General features: G+C 42.3%; 1 protein-coding gene and 1 pseudogene across 4 annotated transcripts; both read left to right on the forward strand.

Moving 5' to 3' along the window:
* The first annotated feature begins 1,891 nt into the window (after positions 1-1,891).
* Positions 1,892-7,167, forward strand: prmt1 (protein arginine methyltransferase 1). Of its 4 annotated transcripts, none has more exons than XM_024012429.2 (10): positions 1,892-1,997; positions 3,099-3,194; positions 3,453-3,608; positions 3,974-4,037; positions 4,166-4,308; positions 4,872-4,983; positions 5,651-5,766; positions 5,975-6,125; positions 6,343-6,464; positions 6,733-7,167. In XM_024012429.2, the coding sequence occupies exons 1-10, from the start codon at positions 1,971-1,973 to the stop codon at positions 6,814-6,816; spliced, it is 1,071 nt and encodes a 356-aa protein (XP_023868197.1). In that variant the 5' UTR covers positions 1,892-1,970; the 3' UTR covers positions 6,817-7,167. The 4 variants fall into 4 exon arrangements, with proteins under 4 accessions (XP_023868197.1, XP_023868199.1, XP_023868198.1 ...); XM_024012431.2 differs by having other exon boundaries at positions 1,893-1,997; positions 4,872-4,959; XM_024012430.2 differs by having other exon boundaries at positions 1,894-1,997; positions 3,108-3,194.
* Positions 7,168-16,593: 9,426 nt separating this feature from the next.
* LOC111981748 (protein arginine N-methyltransferase 1-like) lies at positions 16,594-18,751 on the forward strand (annotated as a pseudogene).
* Positions 18,752-22,216: the final 3,465 nt, after the last annotated feature.

Consider the following 22,216-nt stretch of genomic DNA (forward strand, 5'->3'; position numbering starts at 1 on the left):
TTGCCTTTCACCTTTCTTTTAATCTTATTTAAGTTTTATTTAACTAGGCAAGTCACTTAAGAACAAATTAATATTTACAATGACGGCCTAACTTTTCTCTAGTCAATGCTCAATGTTACTAGCTAGTTCTACTGCTAAGCCTCATCAATAATGTCTGCTCTGCACTTTCTGCAAATATTTAACAAATGAAGCGCTTGACTAAATTGAAACTAAAGCCTAATATTGAGCATACCAATGAAACTCAGTTTTTAAAACTTATTTATTACCAATTGTAATGTGAAATACATTGATTTGATGATGTGTCATGGTCAGGTTAATTATCTATTTTTGTGAGTGTTATCGTCCTCTGGTGGTCAATATTTCCATCTTTCAAGGGAGACCTCCAACTGAAGATCTGTTCTGACTCTTTTAGGGCCAGTTTTCCAGAGCATTGGTGGATTTAAAATCCCTTGACATCCCTGATACCATATTTGCTTCAGTGTCCCTAGCCTGTTGGCTCCACTGCAACGCTTCCCTGTTCAAATAAAGGTGCATAAGAACATTTGCAATTGCAAGTGGGGCTCCGGAGTGGCGCAGCGGTCTAAGGTACTGCATCTCAGTGCTAGAGGTGTCACTATAGACCCTGGTTCGATTCCAGGCTGTATCACAACCGGCCGTGATTGGGAGTCCTGTAGTGCGGTGCACAATTGGCTCAGTGTCATCTGGGTTAGGGTTTGGCTGGGGTAGGCCATCATTGTAAATGATAAATAATTTGTCCTTAATTAACTGACTTGCCAACAACTATGACATACGTGACTAACAGAAATTGAATAATGTGTCCCTGAACAGAGTACAGGCCTCGGTGTAACGCTCATTCCTTAAACGATAAACGTGAATTTGACCATCACCCCTGGTGAGACAAAACCATGCACTTTTTTGCCAGTCCCGTCTGGTCCAGTTGCCGGTGATGTCTGGTGAGGACCTGCCTTACAACAGGCCTACAAGCCCTCAGTCCAGCCTCTCTCAGCCTGTTGAGGACAGTCTGAGCACTGATGGAGGGATTGTGCGATCCTGGTGTAACTCGGGCAGTTGTTGTTGCCATCCTATACCTGTCGCGCAGGTGTGATGTTCGGATGTATCGATCCTGTGCAGGTGTTGTTACACGTGGTCTGCCACTGCGAGGATGATCAGCTGTCCTTCCTGTCTCCCTGTAGCGCTGTCTTAGGCGTCCCACAGTACGGACATTGCAATGTATTGCCCTGGCCACATCTGCAGTCCTCATGCCTCTTTGCAGCATGCCTAAGGCACGTTCACGCAGATGAGCAGGGACTCTGGGCGTCTTTCGTTTGGTGTTTTTCAGAGTCCGTAGAAAGCCCTCTTTAGTGTCCTAAGTTTTCATAACTGTGACCTTAATTGCCTACTGTCTGTAAGCTGTTAGTGTCTTAATGATTTTTCACAGGTGCATGTTCATTAATTGTTTATGGTTCATTTAATAAGCATGGGAAACAGTGTTTAAACCCTTAACAATGAAGATCTGTGAAATTATTAGGATTTTTACGAATTATCTTTGAAAGACAGGGTCCTGAAAAAGGGACGTTTCTTTTTTCTGGGTTTATTTTGCGCAAATGCACTGTCGGTGTGTTCGAAGCGTACGACCGCTGCGCCACTCGGGAGCCCCTAGTGGTCATATACTTAGTTATTGACGAGCATTGCCTACATTTTGTTTGTTTGATAGATTAAGCAAAGATCTTAATCCAATAACCTTTCCTTAGACAGAATTGCAGCAGTTTTAGCCAACCACAATCATAGCTGAATTTGAGGTTAAAGTGTGAACCAATGAGAAATATTTATGCGAAACTGGGGCTGTCGTTTGGGAGGTGCCATCAACACGGATCCAATCAGGAACCGTATTTTGCGTCAAAGGGTGGGGGCTCAAAGGTGTGCGTTTTAATACCACTGTACGTCTGCGTCCATGCCCACACGGAATTGAAATGGCGGAGACTACGGACAGAATGGAGGTAAGCGCAGTGGTGTGGTCGAGTAGCGGTGTAACACATTTTAAACCACGTATAATTTGTTTCTGTAGCTTGAAATGTACGTATTTTCACAAAGCTAAAGTAACTATATTTCCAATGTCATTGTAGGCCGCGGAGCCTGTTAGTTCAGAGAACACACGCACTTCACTATCAAAGCATCCATTTTAGCCAGGCACCCTACACGGCGAGGCTCATTCATTTTGTCGTCACGTGTTTGCTAYCACAGCGAACTCTTAATGTCTATACGCGGTTGTCATATAATTCTAGTCACTGAATTATGAATACATTTGGGAAATTGATTAGTAATGACAGAAGTATATGTTGTGAGCCATCGCTAACTCGCACTTCGGGGTTAGACCGCATGGGTGTTAGGTTAGCAATGCTAACTAGCGTTTCACAAAGCAAATCTGGCTCAATTTGCCGGCATTTTATTTATGTAGCCCAAGGTCCGTTTTAATCCATCAAATGCGTTTCGATAACTACATACATTAATAATTGTTAGTCATTGGTGTTAACTAGGTATTTCTAATCTGTGCTTCTAACGTTACCTAGCCGGCAGCCCAGGATGAGTTATTAACTATTTTAACCAGCTTTTTTTTAATGGCTGTTTGTCCTGCCAATCCTTGAATAAAGCATAGCTCATTTAATTAATTAGTCGAGCTCGCTAGTAACGTTGTGTTCAGTGCGCGCCATTCGATTACCCGTTTCTACCTTTTTAGTTGCTGTCCCAATGTTACATGTAAGTAAGTGAAGGCCTAAATCACCATGTGCTTTCTCTCCCCCTTTGTGCTCGGAGAAAATAATACTTCATGCACTGCACTGAACTTGGGCTTAGCTACAACTACGCGAATTGAACACCACACACCCGTACTCGCAAATCTAACTAACTCGTTTGAAGTATTGTCCCATGAACATTTATTTTTTGAGCAACTTAAAGTCATTACTAAACACCATCTATTCAATGGTCATTTTATATCGGCATGTTCTACCTGGCTGTAACTGGTTTGGCTGGACAACCTTCATACATGTCAAATGGTCATTGCCAGTCTGGGGTTGGTTGTGACTGGTATCTCTTTTGGTGAGATTTCTCAGGGGGAGAGCTCGGCCAAGCCTGCAGCAGAAGACATGACTTCTAAGGACTACTACTTTGACTCATATGCCCACTTCGGTATCCATGAGGTAGGTATTTTCAGAAAAAGGAGAATTGTCATTTAAATGTTTGTTTGGTGAGGAAGTTGGTACCACAAGATGGTTGAAATGTAAAGACCCATGCCACACTGCTATAAACTGAATTGTGGTCATCACATCTGAAAAATACAATGAGGCTATTGAGATGGGTGGTACATTGTCAAATGTTCAAGCATGTGTATATATCCCAGTTGGAGTGACTCACCTCGGTAAGCGTTGCCTTAACTAATCTCATGTCCTGCTCTGTAGGAGATGCTGAAAGATGAAGTGCGCACCCTGACCTACAGGAACTCAATGTTCCACAACAAGCACCTGTTCAAGGATAAGGTGGTGTTGGATGTGGGCAGTGGGACTGGCATCCTCTGCATGTTTGCAGCCAAAGCGGGTGCTAAGAAAGTCATAGGCGTAAGTAACCCTACCTTGTTTGTGAACGGGGAGGAGACTCATACCTCATTTACTGCCATGCACTGTCAAGTCTTTAGTACTTTCAGAACTTGTGATGCACCTTCACAATTCTTTGTGTGATATGTCCCCATTGTCATACCATATTGTGTAAGGCATACCTGTTTTTATGGCATACCTGTTTTTGAATGCTTTYCTTCAAGACCTGTTTTATTTGCTTTGAAATGAACACATAGAAAAGCTCATGAATTCCCAGTAGGTTACAGTTGCTTTGATGGGTTCACAAAAGGACACCATGGTTCTGGTTAGTTGTCATTACTTGATACACTCAAAGGCCTGCTCTCTAATCTCTGCTTTTGTGTTTTCAGATTGAGTGTAGCAGTATTTCTGACTATGCTGTGAAGATCGTCAAGGCCAACAAAATGGACCACAGTAAGTCAATACTTTCCCCCTGCCACTTCAGATTTCAGTCACCCTTGTCCTTTACAATGGTTCAACCTGGCTTGAGGTAATGTTATGGCTATTTAGTTGTAACTCATCCCTATTTTCTCCCCATTTAGTTGTGACTATCATCAAGGGGAAGGTGGAGGAGGTGGACCTACCTGTAGAGGGAGTTGACATTATCATCTCAGAGTGGATGGGCTACTGCCTCTTCTATGAGTCAATGCTCAACACTGTCATCTACGCCAGGGACAAGTGGCTGGTATGTTCCTGTCAGTATATTTAATTAGTACATTATGGAATGGACTTAAATGCTTGTTTGAATGTCTTAATTGCTCTCTATTGAAATCTTCAGGAACAAGTGGCATGTGTTAAACTGTTTGGTCATATACCAAGGCTTTTAGGAGATCAAGTTCCTGACTTGCTGTGGAATTGACCATAAAGTAAACCTCATTCCAGTGGGTCTCGTCAGCACCATGCTGGGTTGACCTATTGGGAACATTTCAGATATTATAGCACTGGTGTGAACTCTAAAACTCAACTGTTTTCCTTACCATGGATAAATGTGTGCTGTATCAATATTCAGTCAGATCAAATTATGCWATTTTGAAGTGTATTGGATTAGTTACTTTCTGTTTGGAGTTGGCTTCCCTCTTTGGAGACTCAACACCCCATGCAGAGTGACGTGCACACACCACAAGCAGTCATTGTGCCATGATTCCACAGAGCCACTAAATGTCAGGCCTCTGAATAGCCTGCTAAGCTGTCATTCCTAAGTGTATTAACATGCCATGCTCTTTTCCCCTCTCCCTTTCTGTCTCCCAGAAACCAGAGGGCCTGATTTTCCCAGACAGGGCTACCCTGTATGTCACAGCCATTGAGGACAGACAGTACAAGGACTATAAAATCCACTGTGAGAATTCCTCTAAATTTTGGGGTAATGTAGTTGGTGCGAATTGGCCAGCGTTGTACCCATGTTTTTGGTTCAAGAGGAGATAGTAAAGGGACTTTGTCATTCGTTTCTGTGGTGAAGGACTGTCGCGGACCTTATCGAAGCAGATTCAGATAACGCTCACGGTTGAGTCAAAGGAGCCAAAGGCATATTTTACAGACCCATCAGCAACAATTCGGGAAATAACATTTACTTGTACTGTGCTTTTATTAAGATCACTGTATTGGTCGATTGCACAAGGTCCAACCCAAATTTCACTTGCTTTTAATCCAATTGCTCCAAAAGATGCATAGGTTTTGGATAGGTGCGGTAGATGCCACACTGGGTCCCTGGGGAGTTAAGTGCCTTGTGCAATGACATCTAGGATTTGATACCAGCAACTCTCCAGGAATCGAACTGTCAACCCTCCAGTTGCTGGTTTGCCTCTAATCGCTAGGCTACCTGCCACCCTTGTTYTAGTTATCCATATCAGCTCTGCTCTAGCTAGCTAACAAGTCTGGACTTTGAAGTGTGCACTTCTAGACCTAGCAAAGCCAACCATGTTTTTTTGTAAGGAAAGACTAATGCCCAGACAATAATTTAATATCAAGTACATTTTTAAACCTTTCATCTGCCCAGGTGTGGTGGTAACCCCATATCTTCTCTGTAACAGGGTGGGAGAATGTGTACGGATTTGATATGTCCTGCATCAAGGAGGTGGCCATCAAGGAGCCCCTGGTGGATGTGGTGGACCCCAAACAGCTGGTCAGCAGCGCCTGCCTCATCAAGGTGATTCAATCACACTCAGCAGCCTCCCCCAATACACACAGTTCTGTGACCCCACTTGGAATCTGATTACTTGACTGAACCTATTGTGACTTTTTGTGTCGGCACCACATCTCCACTTAATCCCACCAGTTCAAACAGGATTTTGCATTTCTTGTCATTGGAGTCTCATGTTGTCGTCTCCCCCCCCCCCCCCCCCCACTATCCCCAGGAGGTGGACATCTACACAGTGAAGATCGACGACCTGTCCTTCACCTCGCCCTTCTGCCTGCAGGTGAAGAGGAATGATTACATCCACGCTCTCGTCACCTACTTCAACATCGAGTTCACGCGCTGTCACAAGAGGACGGGCTTCTCCACCAGTGAGTCTAGGCTCAGCGCCCAGTAAACCGTCTGCACCACAGTAATAGATTTGTTCACTGAATCCTCATAAATGAAGTCTATGGTAAATGACAGCGCAWGTCATCACTAATTGAGAATAAATGTACGACCGTTTCTGCACTGTAGTTTCTATCTGATTTAAGGGATATTTTTTGTTACCTGAAGTCATATTAAACCTGTCCTGTTTCTCCTCCCCAGGTCCAGAGTCCCCCTATACCCACTGGAAGCAGACTGTATTCTACCTGGATGACTATCTGACTGTGAAGACTGGAGAGGAAATTTTCGGAAACATCAACATGAAGCCCAATGTCAAAAACAACGTAAGAGGAAAAACCTCCCTGTCTAAGTTTGTTAGGACACCTTTTTAGTCTCCAAGCTCACCCTTTTTTTTTATACTCTCTGTTGGTTTGAGTGTCTTGTAAGTCTCTGTACCCCTCCTATTTTTCCTGGGTATAATTATCCCAAACTAGAAATGATTACTTTTCTGTTCTGTCTCATGGTGTTCCGTACTGTTCTTTGGTTTAAAAGCTGGGTGTTTATCCAGTGTCCTGTTTTTAACCTGTTTCTGTATGTATTTTTTGTTTGCAGAGAGACCTGGACTTCACCGTTGACATAGACTTCAAGGGTCAGCTCTGTGAGGTGTCCAAGACCTCCGAGTACAGAATGCGTTAGGTGCCCTCTTCTCCCACACCCCATTGTGTGTTTGTGAACGGGGGAGTGCTGAAGGAAGATCAGGGGTCAGTGTGTGTCTGTATGATCACTTAATTCTCATCCTCCAGAACTTGACTAGTACTCCTAAGCAATGTTTGAAATATTCTGTCTTGCTTTCTTGTAATGTTTGATCAGTTCTGAGGTTTAAAACGACTAAAAGACCAGTGGAAAGACATGATGACTCATTGTGCAATAGTCACTGAAATCATGTTTTTACATGTGCTTATGTCTCAGTTCAGCTCGTGATTTTAGCATGTGCTTAAACTCAACGCACACACACTGACCCCCTCACCTGCCTGTACATAGTATCAATGTAACACTACGGTGGAAGCAAATACTGGTACTAGCAGGGATGTCAAGGGGATTTAAAATCCATCATAGCTGTCTGGGAGAATACTGCCACTAAAAGAGTCCAGAACAGATCTTGTCAGTTAGAAAAGGACTATCGGTTGGACGGTCTCCTCTGAAATATGGAAATATTGACCACCAAGAGGACGAATAACACTGCACACACATAGATGTGAATTAACCTGACCATGAACAGTCATCAAATCAATGTATTTCACATTACAATTTGGTAATAAATAAGTTTTTAAAAACTGAGTTATTTCTCATTGGTAAACTGTTCCTCAATATAGGCTTTAGTTTTCAATGTTAAGAGGGCAAGGGCCGCTTCATTTGTTCAAATATTTGGCGGAAAGTGCAGCCGCAGCTCAGCACATTATTGATGAAGCGCTTTAAGCAGGGTAAGAACTAGCTAGTAACATTGGAAAGTCAATTGACTAGAGAAAAAGTTAGGTTCCCGTGGATTGTAAAGTACTTAATTTGTTCTTAAGTGACCCTTGCCTAGTTAACCATAAAACTATAAAATAAGATTACATAAGAATAGGTGAAAGGCACAAGGATGGAAACACATTAATATCCAGGGTGGGGCAAAAACCAACTTACTTCAGTTAAAAGAGGCCAGACTCCATGTTATATAAACAATGTAATTATTCTCTCATATATCTTTGTCATTTAAAATAATATGCATGTAAAATTAAAGGGTCCCCAACTTTTGATGATAGAAGACTAAAACTGCCGTCAACATTCCCCCATCAGTTTATTGTGTTAGTCGTGAACAACAATTAGTGTGAGAATTCAAATAAGTGATAGTCGCAGGTTTCAAAACCAATGCGAAATAAAAGATTCTCCCTCAATTTGGGTATATTCTACGATTCCAGACCACAGTTTAAATGTAGATGAATAAACGCTAATAGGTGCATTAGGGGACAATTGGCGGGACTATGAGTAGTAATGTCAATCCAGAATATACGCTGTGTGTATGAGAATGTTGTTTGAAGTGCTATATATACCCGTATTATTTATGGATTTAATTAGGTTTTTATGCATTTTTTACCGACATGGCCGCTTTGCACTCTCCCTCAATTGACTAGATTCACAGTCCCTGGATCCCGCATCGCTGCACCGACACTTATTCCACTATTTCGGACTCAGGAGAGGCGAAGGTAGAGGGCCGCTCGCGTCCTCGCTATCGAGTCGGAACGACAATACTTCGAGCACCCAGGCTCACAGTGTTAGGCCTGTAGCGTATCATAACTAACACGGCTACGCCGATTTAATGGAATGAGCCCGGAACGTCTACGATATGTGTTCAACGTAAGTCGATATATAACATCAGGGTGGAGCAACCTGCGTGACAGGGAAGATTTAGGTGTCGTCAGTGGTGGCTCCGGCGGCCTAGAACCGTCGAGAGCGGCAGCTTCTGACTAGTTTGAGAGTGATGTAGACTAGTGAAGAGAACATACACATGCACGCAGGTGCCGAACACCTTTCCCCTACCCGCAGACAAGGTTAGAGCGAGTACACATAGGCTTGGCGAGTTCACTAAAGAGCCTGCGACTCGCAACCAGGTATGTCCTCTCTAGATCATGTGCACACAGGGCTAGAATAGTGAGACTCAGATGAGAGACGACACATGCCGATCCCGGTCGGGAAGGCACCCATCTGAATTTATAAGAAATATCTACTTAATTTTACCATAGCTTTATATGTAGGTTATCGGCTTACTCAAATAAAAAGTTGCAATTCAGCAATCTGCCACCTTCGTGGCGACCTACTACCTCTCTAATTATACTCACACTACCGATCTGTTTATATAAAGCTAAACTAACTTCTGGAATTGCGTGCACGAGATATCTCGACATTGAGTGTGGTATTGCAGTCGAATGGCCCCTTACACTCACGCTGACATCACGGCACTTAGTAACACAAACTATTGTAGAGTTTACACAAAAAATGATCTAGCAGAGATCTAGTCTCTTATTGGCATGCGATGAAAATTTTTGAATGCCTGTGGGCTTATTAATTACTCTTTTATTTTACAGGTGCATGGCGCTACAACTGTCATCTTAGCATTTGGTGTGATCGTTGATTGTATGGGACCAAAATTTAGCTTCCAATTCTTCGCAAACTGGATGGCCGTATCACAGTGCCGATTTCGTATGCATGGCTTTGTTACGTTGTGCTTTGTGCTCCCTCGAAAGCCGCCTCTCGTTTCATTATAATGAATCAGTTAAAGGAACTCTCAGATAGACTGGTACCCATCAGATTGTGAGAGCGATGTGAAGCAGGCCATGACTTGACGGCACTACCTAATGCTGGTATTTGTGTAGCTTCGCGTCATATATAAGTTGTGGATATGTGTTCACTTTGCTGCGTAACCTCAGACTTATAATGATCACATTAACCGAACACCAACTGCTCTCTAAAGAGTTTATCATAAGTTCTGTTTACGGAGTAAATCGAGAAAAGCACAGAGAGAAAATTCGTTAGCAGGAAGATAGCTCCTGTTTTTACACCGATCGTATGAGAGCCTCTAAGGACTACCTCAGACTGAGAAATCTCACTTAACACAATGAGACGGCATACATTTTTAGCTGTCTCAACCAGTTCACCTATAGTCTATTGAAACGATGTCATTAGTTGCTCAGATGTTATGGTGCAGATGAACGCTATCATTTTGGTGGTTCACCCCATTAAGTGATGGGGTATCAGGCCTACTCATTGACATGCACAGAACAGGGCCCACTTATTAATATATGCAATATATGCTAAAAATATTTAGTCGGAATCTGCTAAGATGCTTCTTTGATTTACACGGTACTTTGTCTTCCCTTTGGAAATCCACATTTCCAGTCGGAGTCTATTATTGTTGTGCTATATTTTTGGGGAATGCATTCATCAGTTACAGGCTATCTTTAATACATGCCTAACATAATAGACATTAGTGTATTGCAGAGAGACGAAGGGAAGAGCGCGTTGATTCACCTGATGGCGTAAACTCGAGTCGTTCTGTCTCTCGCATATCTCGCCACTGCTCGATAGTCCCAACAAATTTTGATGTATGTTTCCCTAGCAGGCCACAAAGATATGAATGTGAATATCTTCCTCAAGTGGATAGTTAAAATGGAAGCATGGGTACGAGCTGTAATGATTAATAAAATAACAATGCATGCTATTGTACACTGTAGCCCACTCATTGCTCTCAATGCAGTATGCAAGCGACTCAATAGATGTGGGAAAAAGTAAGGAATGGGCCGCTTGTTCACAGGTTTATGTAATATGATGTTAGAATAACCACAAAACATCGCTGCTGAATAGAAATAAATCTATGATCTCCACTCATACACACCAGCAGAGCTGCTTTTTGACTGCTATGTTTCCTTGCCCTTGAGCGTGGTCCTCTTTCCCACTACAAAGGTCAAATTCTGGGTTTTAAAAGCTGTAGAACAGCTGTGTATTTGCAGGCTATCCGTACTCTCGTGTGACCACTGAGCATGGTGACGAGAGTGTTGTGATCGGTTATCGACACATATCCCTTAAGAAACAACAAAGTGCGTTATAACCAACCTCATTTGGAGGTTAGACTTCCTTACCCGAAAAATGTTGTGCTCATCTGCTTGCGCTGGGGAGAGCCGGACTGCCTCGCACCGCATTTTGGATCGTAGTAAAAAAAAAAATCTCTGAAGATGCATTACTCTGAATTTATACTTTTATCTCCCTCACAACTGGCAAGTAAAGGTGGTGGAGCTAAAACCAAATCTGATATCGGCCACTAACCGATCGTGCAGCTGTACATAGTCATGCTGTAAACTACCAACCTTACTCTCACCCCCATACTGGCTTTTATTTAATATTTTTCTGCTCTTTTGCACAAGTATTCTTCTTGCACATGATATATGATGATCATATCCTCCATGTTTAATCTCTAATGGTAATTATTCGATTTATTTGCCTACCTTATTGCTTTGGCACACCATTGGGATATAGTTCTCTTTTTTTTCTTTTTCTACCATGTTATTGACTTGTTTGATTTTTGGCTCCATGGTTAACTCTGTGTGTTGTTCACTGTTGCTTTATTGCCGGTCGAGTTGGTCAAAATTCAAGGAAGGGAACCTGTTCAAGTTCGAAGGCCTCGTCCTCTTCCCTCATGTCAAACACCATTACAATAATGCGCCTGCCATGAGCCGGAAGGAGGCAGGTAAAGTGTTGACGTAGAAGGAATGATGTTACGCAACCCACTAGTGCTGCGCTAAAGGACCCAATCGGATAGCTTCATAGTGAGACGAATTTTAATCTAACACAATAAAAAAACGACATACTTAACGAGCGAGTTAAATCGATAATAATCAAGAGGAAACTCCTCCTGGGATGATCTGTTGGTCAATACAACAAGATTTTAAAAGCAATTATTGACCGTTGCGTTGGAAAGAAGACCTGATACAAAGGAATATTGTTCGGAGGGTAAGTATGCTCGTAACGTGTTTCTGCACGATTGGTGATCCGTCTTCCATCAATGTCTCTGCTTATTCTAGTGCTCACTAAACTTCTAAGCCGACCTGCTATGTTCGAGTCAACAGCGGCTGATGTAACTTGCTACTTGTGATTTGTATTGGAAGATTTATACAATCCTTTCGAAGGTTCTTTGAGCAACACCGTTGAGTCGCGGATTAGGAGAGATCTTTTGGTGTTAGAATTCAGCCATTTTTAAATCAAGGAAAGAGGATTAAATAATGTGTAGGGTGGAGGATTAAACAGACAATTAGAGCAAAGATTGTTTGGATTACACCCAACAACATTTTTTGATAAACGCTGACGTATGGATCCATTGAGTATTACTTTATAATGCGTTGGGCCGTCTTGACAATCTTGTGCGGGGGTCCAGCTAGCATTGATGAATTGCTCACGCCCAAGTGTATCAATAAAAGCACATAGCAATTGGTTGGGATTTATTTAGTTGTTTGAGATCAAACATTATCAGCTAAGATTTTTGCAGACTCCGATTGCCAAGCATGTCCATTGGAGATAGGTTCTCAAATATTGAGATGCAATATCACATTTTTACATTCTTTTTTTGGTATGTGTGTAGGACCCAGAGCATCCAATTAATTTGATCTGACAGGTATACAAAGCAATCCATTGCATGCAAGCATTGTCACGATAAAAGGGAGAGTGGGCATCACAGAGTCGGCCACTAGGATGCAAACAAGACTACTGGGACAGTTTCGCATACAGACGTGTTAAACAAAAAATTCACATCGAGTTCTATGCAACAATTCCCTCTCCATTGCATTGGCTCGGCCCACTAAGAATCCCGAGAATATAACACAAAAAGCCATTTACTGTTTAGGAACTTTGTAGTATGGGTAGTAAAAGTTGATTGTCACAGAAACTTAACATCGGACAATCAGACTGAACTGGTAAATATGTTGTAGAGGATCTATCGGTCGACCATAAGAAGCAAGGATTAAGCGGTTATCCTTGTTAGTATAGCATCATGAAGTGAGGCCGGGCGTATGAACATCAACACGCGTAAGCTGGGGGAGTGGCCATGCTGACGGGTTAAATATATTTGTGGACGAATTCTACTCGCCACAATCACGTCCTCTCGATATTGTGGTTCAGGTGTACTGCATGTCAACTAGAGGTGGAGGCCTATAGATATACCCAAGATGCCTGGGCATGGCCCAATATTGATTTTCACCAAAATGCCAACATGTTCTCGCTTCAACACATCTAGTTAAGTCCACCTTTTTTCGATTGGGTTCAAAAATAACTCTTATTTCCAAAACTTGACTTTTAAAGAGATTTGTCGCCATACAGACACAAGTCGAACCTACAAGTTTATCATCAAAACAAGACATGCCAGGGGGGCACGCCACGCGCTAAACGCACGTCACTACCCCTCACACTCTTATTACACATCGCAATGTCTGCCTTCGAAAATTCTGTGGGAAAATATTTAGTTCCGTCATGTCGTGGTCAAGCACAGCACATGGCGGTGCATAGGGGTGCCATAAGATGATGCTGCAGCTCAGCCCTCGGGTGGGACTTCTTAGCAAGAACACATATCGCAATAGTATTATTCGAAAAATTACTCGTAGACGCTCTTTTCGCTGCTTAATATCTTTATTTTTCGTGGCTAGTTATAGCACGCGGTATGGCAAACTTTACGGTTCAATACGACTTTGTGCCACAACATGAGGGTTGACTGGTGAGGCTTAATGATTGCTGCATGATTTAAGTGTGTTTGCAGGAGTCCTGCATAAAGAGCTAAAACGCTGATATTTGTGTACTCTTAACAGTTGTGTTCTGTAAGTGTCACTGAGTAGGCTGATATCCATTTAATGGGTACACAATCCATAGGTTAGGCTGTACAGTTCAATGTGAATGGCCAATACACCACATATAGACCGACTGGAAAGGGGATTTCCCACAATCAAAAATCCTGCAATAAGAGCTAAGATGCTATTTATAGTTGTGTAAACTCTACATAGTTGTGTTCTGTGGGTGTAACTGAGAGTAGGTTGATACACCATTTTCATTGGTGCACAATCCATAGGTTTAGGCTGAACAGTAATAATAAAGTATGTCCCCAATGCAATTCTGAATTGCATTATTTATATATTATATATATAACAGAGGCCTCCCGAGGGCGCAGTGGTCGAAGTCACTAGCTGTGCCACTAGAGAACCTGGTTCGAGTCCAGGCTCTGTCGCAGCTGCTTCCGGGTTAGGGGAGGGTTTGGCCGGCAGGGATGTTCCTGTCACATCGTGCACTAGCAACTCCTGTGACGGGTCAGGCGCAATGCACCGCTGACACGGTCACCAGGTGTAAGATGTTTCCTCTGACACATTGGTGCTTCCGGGTTAAGCGGGTGTTGTGTCAAGAAGCACTGTGACTTGGCTGGGTTGTGTTTCGGAGGACGCACAGGCCCTCGACTTCGCCTCTCCTGAGTCCGTTATGGCAAAGTTGCAGCGATGGGACAGGACTGTAACTATCAATTGAGGAGAAAAGGGGTAAAAAATAAATACAATTAAATATATATATATATAATACATAACAACATTCCAAACTTTTTTTGTTGAATTATCTAGTCCAATTTGTGCCATGACTATAACTATTTTTATCAGTTTTGAATCAGTTTCAATGGGGACTTTTATTTTGATGGTGAACCGCCCGATTTCACTTTTGATTCTCACACTAATGTTGTTCACGACTAACACAATAAACTGATTGGTGGAATGTTGACGATTTGCTCATCTCAAAGTTGGACCCTTTTTTTACACATGGCATATTATTTTAATGACAAAGATTTGAGAGAAAATAATACAATTGTTTTATATAAATGGAGTCTGGCTTTTTAACTGAAGTAAGTTTGGTTTCTTGCCCCCCATAAAATGTGTCCATCCTTTGCCTTTCACCTTTCTTTTAATCTTATTTAGTTTTATTTAACTAGGCAAGTCACTTAAGAACAAATTAATATTACAATGACGGCCTAACTTTTCTCTAGTCATGCTCATATTTTTACTAGCTAGTTCTACTGCTAAGCCTCAATCAAATAATGTCTGCTCTGCACTTTCTGCAAATATTTAACAATGAAGCGCTTGACTAAATTGAAACTAAAGCCTAATATTGAGCATACCAATGAAACTCAGTTTTTTAAAACTTATTTATTACCAATTGTAATGTGAAATACATTGATTTGATGATGTGTCAATGGTCAGGTTAATTAATCTATTTTTGTGAGTGTTTAATCGTCCTCTGGTGTAATAATTTCCATCTTTAGAGGAGACCTCCAAACTGAAGATCTGTTCTGACTCTTTTAGGGCCAGTTTTCCAGAGCATTGGTGGATTAAAAATCCCTTGACATCCCTGATACCATATTTGCTTCAGTGTCCCTAGCCTGTTGGCTCCACTGCAACGCTTCCCTGTTCAAATAAAGGTGCATAAGAACATTTGCAATTGCAAGTGGGGCTCCGGAGGTGGCGGCAGCGGTCTAAGGTACTGCATCTCAGTGCTAGAGGTGTCACTATAGACCTGGTTCGATTTCCAGGCTGTATCACAACCGCGTGATTGGGAGTCCTGTAGTGCGGTGCACAATTGGCTCAGTGTCATCTGGGTTAGGGTTTGGCTGGGTAGGCCTCAATTGTAAATGATAAATAATTTGTCCTTAATTAAACTGACTTGCCAACAACTATGACATACGTGAACTAACAGAAATTGAATAATGTGTCCCTGAACAGAGTACAGGCCTCGGTGTAACGCTCATTCGCTTAAACGATAAACCGTGAATTTGAACCATCTACCCCTGGTGAGACAAAACCATGCACTTTTTTGCCAGTCCCGTCTGGTCCAGTTTGCCGGTGATGTCTGGTGAGGACCTGCCTTACAACAGGCCTACAAGCCCTCAGTCCAGCCTCTCTCTCAGCCTGTTGAGGACAGTCTGAGCACTGATGAGGGATTGTGCGATCCTGGTGTAACTCGGGCAGTTGTTGTTGCATCCTATAACCTGTCGGCGCAGGTGTGATGTTCGGATTGTATCGATCCTGTGCAGGTGTTGTTACCGTGGTCTGCCACTTGCGAGGATGTCAGCTGTCCTTCCTGTCTCCCTGTAGCGATGTCTTAGGCGTCCCACAGTACGGACATTGCAATGTATTGCCCTGGCCACATCTGCAGTCCTATGCCTCTTTGCAGCATGCTAAGGCACGTTCACGCAGATGAGCAGGGACTCTGGGCGTCTTTCGTTTGGTGTTTTTTCAGAGTCCGTAGAAAGCCCTCTTTAGTGTCCTAATTTTCAATAACTGTGAACCTAAATTGCCTACTGTCACTGTGACTGTTAGTGTCTTAATGATTTTTCACAGGTGCATGTTCATTAATTGTTTATGGTTCATTAATAAGCATGGAAAACAGTGGTTTTAAACCCTTAACAATGAAGATCTGTGAAATTATTATGGATTTTTTACGAATTATCTTTGAAAGACAGGGTCCTGAAAAAGGAGAGTTTCTTTTTTCTGGGTTTATTTTGCGCAATGCACTGTCGGTGTGTTCGAAGCGTACGACCGCTGCGCCATCGTGGAGCCCCTAGTGGTCATATACTTAGTTATTGACGAGCATTGCCTACATTTTGTTTGTTTGATAGATTAAGCAAAGATCTTAATCCAATAACCTTTCCTTAGACAGAATTGCAGCAGTTTTAGCCAACCACAATCATAGCTGAATTTGAGGTTAAAGTGTGAACCAATGAGAAATATTTATGCGAAACTGGGGCTGTCGTTTGGGAGGTGCCATCAACACGGATCCAATCAGGAACCGTATTTTGCGTCAAAGGGTGGGGCTCAAAGGTGTGCGTTTTAATACCACTGTACGTCTGCGTCCATGCCCACACGGAATTGAATGGCGGAGACTACGGACAGAATGGAGGTAAGCGCAGTGGTGTGGTCGAGTAGCGGTGTAACACATTTTAAACCACGTATAATTTGTTTCTGTAGCTTGAAATGTACGTATTTTCACAAAGCTAAAGTAACTATATTTCCAATGTCATTGTAGGCCGCGGAGCCTGTTAGTTAGAGAACACACGCACTTCACTATCAAAGCATCCATTTTAGCCAGGCACCCTACACGGCGAGGCTCATTCATTTTGTCGTCACGTGTTTGCTAGCACAGCGAACTCTTAATGTCTATACGCGGTTGTCATATAATTCTAGTCACTGAATTATGAATACATTTGGGAAATTGATTAGTATGACAGAAGTATATGTTGTGAGCCATCGCTAACTCGCACTTCGGGGTTAGACCGCATGGGTGTTAGGTTAGCAATGTAACTAGCGTTTCACAAAGCAAATCTGGCTCAATTTGCCGGCATTTTATTTATGTAGCCCAAGGTCCGTTTTAATCCATCAAATGCGTTTCGATAACTACATACATTAATAATTGTTAGTCATTGGTGTTAACTAGGTATTTCTAATCTGTGCTTCTAACGTTACCTAGCCGGCAGCCCAGGATGAGTTATTAACTATTTTAACCAGCTTTTTTTTAATGGCTGTTTGTCCTGCCAATCCTTGAATAAAGCATAGCTCATTTAATTAATTAGTCGAGCTCGCTAGTAACGTTGTGTTCAGTGCGCGCCATTCGATTACCCGTTTCTACCTTTTTTAGTTGCTGTCCCAATGTTACATGTAAGTAAGTGAAGGCCTAAATCACCATGTGCTTTCTCTCCCCCTTTGTGCTCGGAGAAAATAATACTTCATGCACTGAACTTGGGCTTAGCTACAACTACGCGAATTGAACACCACACACCCGTACTCGCAAATCTAACTAACTCGTTTGAAGTATTGTCCCATGAACATTTATTTTTTGAGCAATCTTAAAGTCATTACTAAACACCATCTATTCAATGGTCATTTTATATCGGCATGTTCTACCTGGCTGTAACTGGTTTGGCTGGACAACCTTCATACATGTCAAATGGTCATTGCCAGTCTGGGGTTGGTTGTGACTGGTATCTCTTTTGGTGAGATTTCTCAGGGGGAGAGCTCGGCCAAGCCTGCAGCAGAAGACATGACTTCTAGGACTACTACTTTGACTCATATGCCCACTTCGGTATCCATGAGGTAGGTATTTTCAGAAAAAGGAGAATTGTCATTTAAAATGTTTGTTTGGTGAGGAAGTTGGTACCACAAGATGGTTGAAATGTAAGACCCATGCCACACTGCTATAAACTGAATTGTGGTCATCACATCTGAAAAATACAATGAGGCTATTGAGATGGGTGGTACATTGTCAAATGTTCAAGCATGTGTATTATATCCCAGTTGGAGTGACTCACCTCGGTAAGCGTTGCCTTAACTAATCTCATGTCCTGCTCTGTAGGAGATGCTGAAAGATGAAGTGCGCACCCTGACCTACAGGAACTCAATGTTCCACAACAAGCACCTGTTCAAGGATAAGGTGGTGTTATGGATGTGGGCAGGGACTGGCATCCTCTGCATGTTTGCAGCCAAAGCGGGTGCTAAGAAAGTCATAGGCGTAAGTAACCCTACCTTGTTTGTGAACGGGGAGGAGACTCATACCTCATTTACTGCCATGCACTGTCAAGTCTTTAGTACTTTCAGAACTTGTGATGCACCTTCACAATTCTTTGTGTGATTATGTCCCATTGTCATACCATATTGTGTAAGGCATACCTGTTTTTATGGCATACCTGTTTTTGAATGCTTTGCTTCAAGACCTGTTTTATTTGCTTTGAAATGAACACATAGAAAAGCTCATGAATTCCCAGTAGGTTACAGTTGCTTTGATGGGTTCACAAAAGGACACCATGGTTCTGTTAGTTGTCATTACTTGATACACTCAAAGGCCTGCTCTCTAATCTCTGCTTTTGTGTTTTCAGATTGAGTGTAGCAGTATTTCTGACTATGCTGTGAAGATCGTCAAGGCCAACAAAATGGACCACAGTAAGTCAATACTTTCCCCCTGCCACTTCAGATTTCAGTCACCTTGTCCTTTACAATGGTTCAACTGGCTTGAGGTAATGTTATGGTATATGTTGTAATCATCCCTATTTTCTCCCCCATTTAGTTTGATCTTATACTTGCTATCATCAAGGGGAAGGTGGAGGAGGTGGACCTACCTGTAGAGGGAGTTGACATTATCATCTCAGAGTGGATGGGCTACTGCCTCTTCTATGAGTCAATGCTCAACACTGTCATCTACGCAAGGGACAAGTGGCTGGTATGTTCCTGTCAGTATATTTAATTAGTACATTATGGAATGGACTTAAATGCTTTGTTTGAATGTCTTAATTGCTCTCTATTGAAATCTTCAGGAACAAGTGCATGTGTTAAACTGTTTTGGTCATATACCAAGGCTTTTAGGAGATCAAGTTCCTGACTTGCTGTGGAATTGACCATAAAGTAAACCTCTTCCAGTGGGCTTCGTCAGCACCATGCTGGGTGTACCTATTGGGAACATTTCAGATATTAAGCACTGGTGTACTCTAAAACTCAACTGTTTTCCTTACCATGGATAAATGTGTGCTGTATCAATATTCAGTCAGATCAAATTATGCTATTTTGAAGTGTATTGGATTAGTTACTTTCTGTTTGGAGTTGGCTTCCCTCTTTGAGACTCAACACCCCATGCAGAGTGACGTGCACACACCACAAAGCAGTCATTGTGCCATGATTCCACCAGAGCCACTAAATGTCAGGCCTCTGAATAGCCTGCTAAGCTGTCATTCCAAGTGTATTAACATGCCATGCTCTTTTCCCCTCTCCCTTTCTGTCCCCCAGAAACCAGAGGGCCTGATTTTCCCAGACAGGGCTACCCTGTATGTCACAGCTTTGAGGACAGACAGTACAAGGACTATAAAATCCACTGTGAGAATTCCTCTAAATTTTTGGTAATGTAGTTGGTGCGAATTGGCCAGCGTTGTACCCATGTTTTTGTTCAAGAGGAGATAGTAAAGGAGTGTGTTTGTCATCGTTTCTGTGGTGAAGGACTGTCGCGGACCTTATCGAGCAGATTCAGATAAACGCTCACGGTTGAGTCAAAGGAGCCAAAGGCATATTACAGACCATCAAGCAACAATTCGGAATAACATTTACTTGTACTGTGCTTTTATTAAGATCACTGTATTGGTCGATTGCACAAGGTTCCAACCCAAATTTCACTTGCTTTTAATCCAATTGCTCCAAAAGATGCATAGGTTTTGGATAGGTGCGGTAGATGCCACACTGGGTCCCTGGGGAGTTAAGTGCCTTGTGCAATGACATCTAGGATTTGTTACCAGCAACTCTCCAGGAATCGAACTGTCAACCCTCAAGTTGCTGGTTTGCCTCTAATCGCTAGGCTACCTGCCACCCTTGTTGTAGTTATCCATATCAGCTCTGCTCTAGCTAGCTAACAATCTGGACTTGAAGTGTGCACTTCTAGACCTAGCAAGCCAACCATGTTTTTTGTAAGGAAGACATAAATGCCCAGCCAATAATTTAATATAAGTATTTTTAAACTTTCATCTGCCCAGGTGTGGTGTGTAACCCCATATCTTCTCTGTAACAGGGGTGGGAGTGTGTACGGATTTGATATGTCTGATATAAGGAGGTGGCCATCAAAGGAGCCCCTGGTGGATGTGGTGGACCCCAAACAGCTGTCAGCAGCGCCTGCCTCATCAAGGTGATTCAATCACACTGCCTCAGCAGCCTCCCCCAATACACAGTCTGCTGCCCACTATGGAATCTGATTACTTGACTGAACCTATTGTGACTTTTGTGTCGGCACCACATATCCACTTAATCCCACCAGTTAAAACAGGATTTTGCATTTCTTGTCATCGGAGTCTCATGTTGTCCGTCTCCCCCCCCCCCCCCTACTATTATCCAGGAGGTGGACATTACACAGTGAAGATCGACGACCTTTCCTTCACCTCGCCTTCTGCCTGCAGTGAAGAGGAATGATTACATCCACGCTCTCGTCACCTACTTCAACATCGAGTTCACGCGCTGTCACAAGAGAGACGGGCTTCTCCACCAGTGAGTCTAGGCTCAGCGCCCAGTAAACCGTCTGCACAGCATAATAGATTTGTTCACTGAATCCTCATAAATGAAGTACTATGGTAAATGAAGCGCATGTCATCACTACATTGGAGATAATGTACGACCGTTTCTGCACTGTAGTTTTCCTATTGATTTAAGGGATATTTTTTGTTACTGAAGTCATATTAAACCTGTCCTGTTTTCTCTCCCCAGGTCCAGAGTCCCCTATACCACTGGAAGCAGACTGTATTCTACCTGGTGACTATCTGACTGTGAAGACTGGAGAGGAAATTTTCGGAAACATCAACATGAAGCCCAATGTCAAAAACAACGTAAGAGGAAAACCCTCCTGTCTAAGTTTGTTAGGACACCTTTTTAGTCTCCAAGCTCACCCTTTTTTTTTATACTCTCTGTTTGGTTTGAGTGTCTTTAAGTCTCTGTACCCTCCTATTTTTCCTGGGTAAATTATCAACTAGAAATGATTACTTTTCTGTTCTGTCTCATGGTGTTCTGTACTGTTCTTTGGTTTAAAAGCTGGGTGTTTATCCAGTGTCCTGTTTTTAACCTGTTTCTGTATGTATTTTTTTTTGCAGAGAGACCTGGACTTCACCGTTGACATAGACTTCAAGGGTCAGCTCTGTGAGGTGTCCAAGCCCTCCGAGTACAGATGCGTTAGGTGCCCTCTTCTCCCACACCATTGTGTGTTTGTGAACGGGGGAGTGCTGAAGGAAGATCAGGGGTCAGTGTGTGTCTTGTATGATCACTTAATTCTCATCCTCCAGAACGTTTTTTTATTTTTTTTTATTTTTTTTTTTGTTTTTTTACTGTATTTGTTTTTTTTTTGATTTAGATTGCCCTCCACGAGATGAAAAGTTGTGTACTAGTATGTCAGTGTAATTTTTTTTTTTTTTTTTTTTGCTTTTTTTTTTTTTTTTTTTTTTTTTATTTTTTTTTTTGTTTTATTTTTTTTTTTTTTCATCATCATTTTTTCTTTTTTTATTGTGTTGTTTTTTCTAGTTCCAAAGCATATTTTGAAAACTGTTTGCATATATGTTTGATCAGAGTTTTCTGAGGTTAAAATCGACTAAAAGACCAGTTGGAAAAAGAATGATGACTCATTGTGCAAATAGTCACTAAATCATGTTTTTTACATGTGCTTATGTCTCAGTTTCAGACTCGTGGTGAATTTAGCATGTGCTTAAACTCAAACGCACACACACTGACCCCCTCACCTGCCTGTAATAGTGGTTATTTGTTCAGTACAGCCATTGGGCCTCTGTTTGTACAGGTCACGGCATCTTTTGGTTGACAGGCAGACCCTCACCCGCCCCCCCCCCCTGATTTCATAAGAAGCGCCTCCTGTGACAGGTTTCTTCCCCCCCCGCCAGCCAATTTATTGTGCTGTTGGGGGGGAGCTGCAAGTCAGCCATGCGTGTATTTTAAATTCAAAATGAGCGTTAATTGGAGGAAATCCTGCTCCAGGC

This window comes from Salvelinus sp. IW2-2015, linkage group LG20 (genome assembly GCF_002910315.2).
Source record: "Salvelinus sp. IW2-2015 linkage group LG20, ASM291031v2, whole genome shotgun sequence".
NCBI classification, from domain to species: Eukaryota; Metazoa; Chordata; class Actinopteri; order Salmoniformes; family Salmonidae; genus Salvelinus; species Salvelinus sp. IW2-2015.

Coding starts and splice junctions, on each gene's coding strand:
- prmt1 (XM_024012429.2), top strand. CDS start 1,971: ATGGCGGAGACTACGGACAGAATGGAG. Junction 4,038..4,165: donor GGCCAACAAAATGGACCACA/GTAAGTCAATAC, acceptor CTCCCCATTTAG/TTGTGACTATCATCAAGGGG. Junction 6,126..6,342: donor GAGGACGGGCTTCTCCACCA/GTGAGTCTAGGC, acceptor TCTCCTCCCCAG/GTCCAGAGTCCCCCTATACC.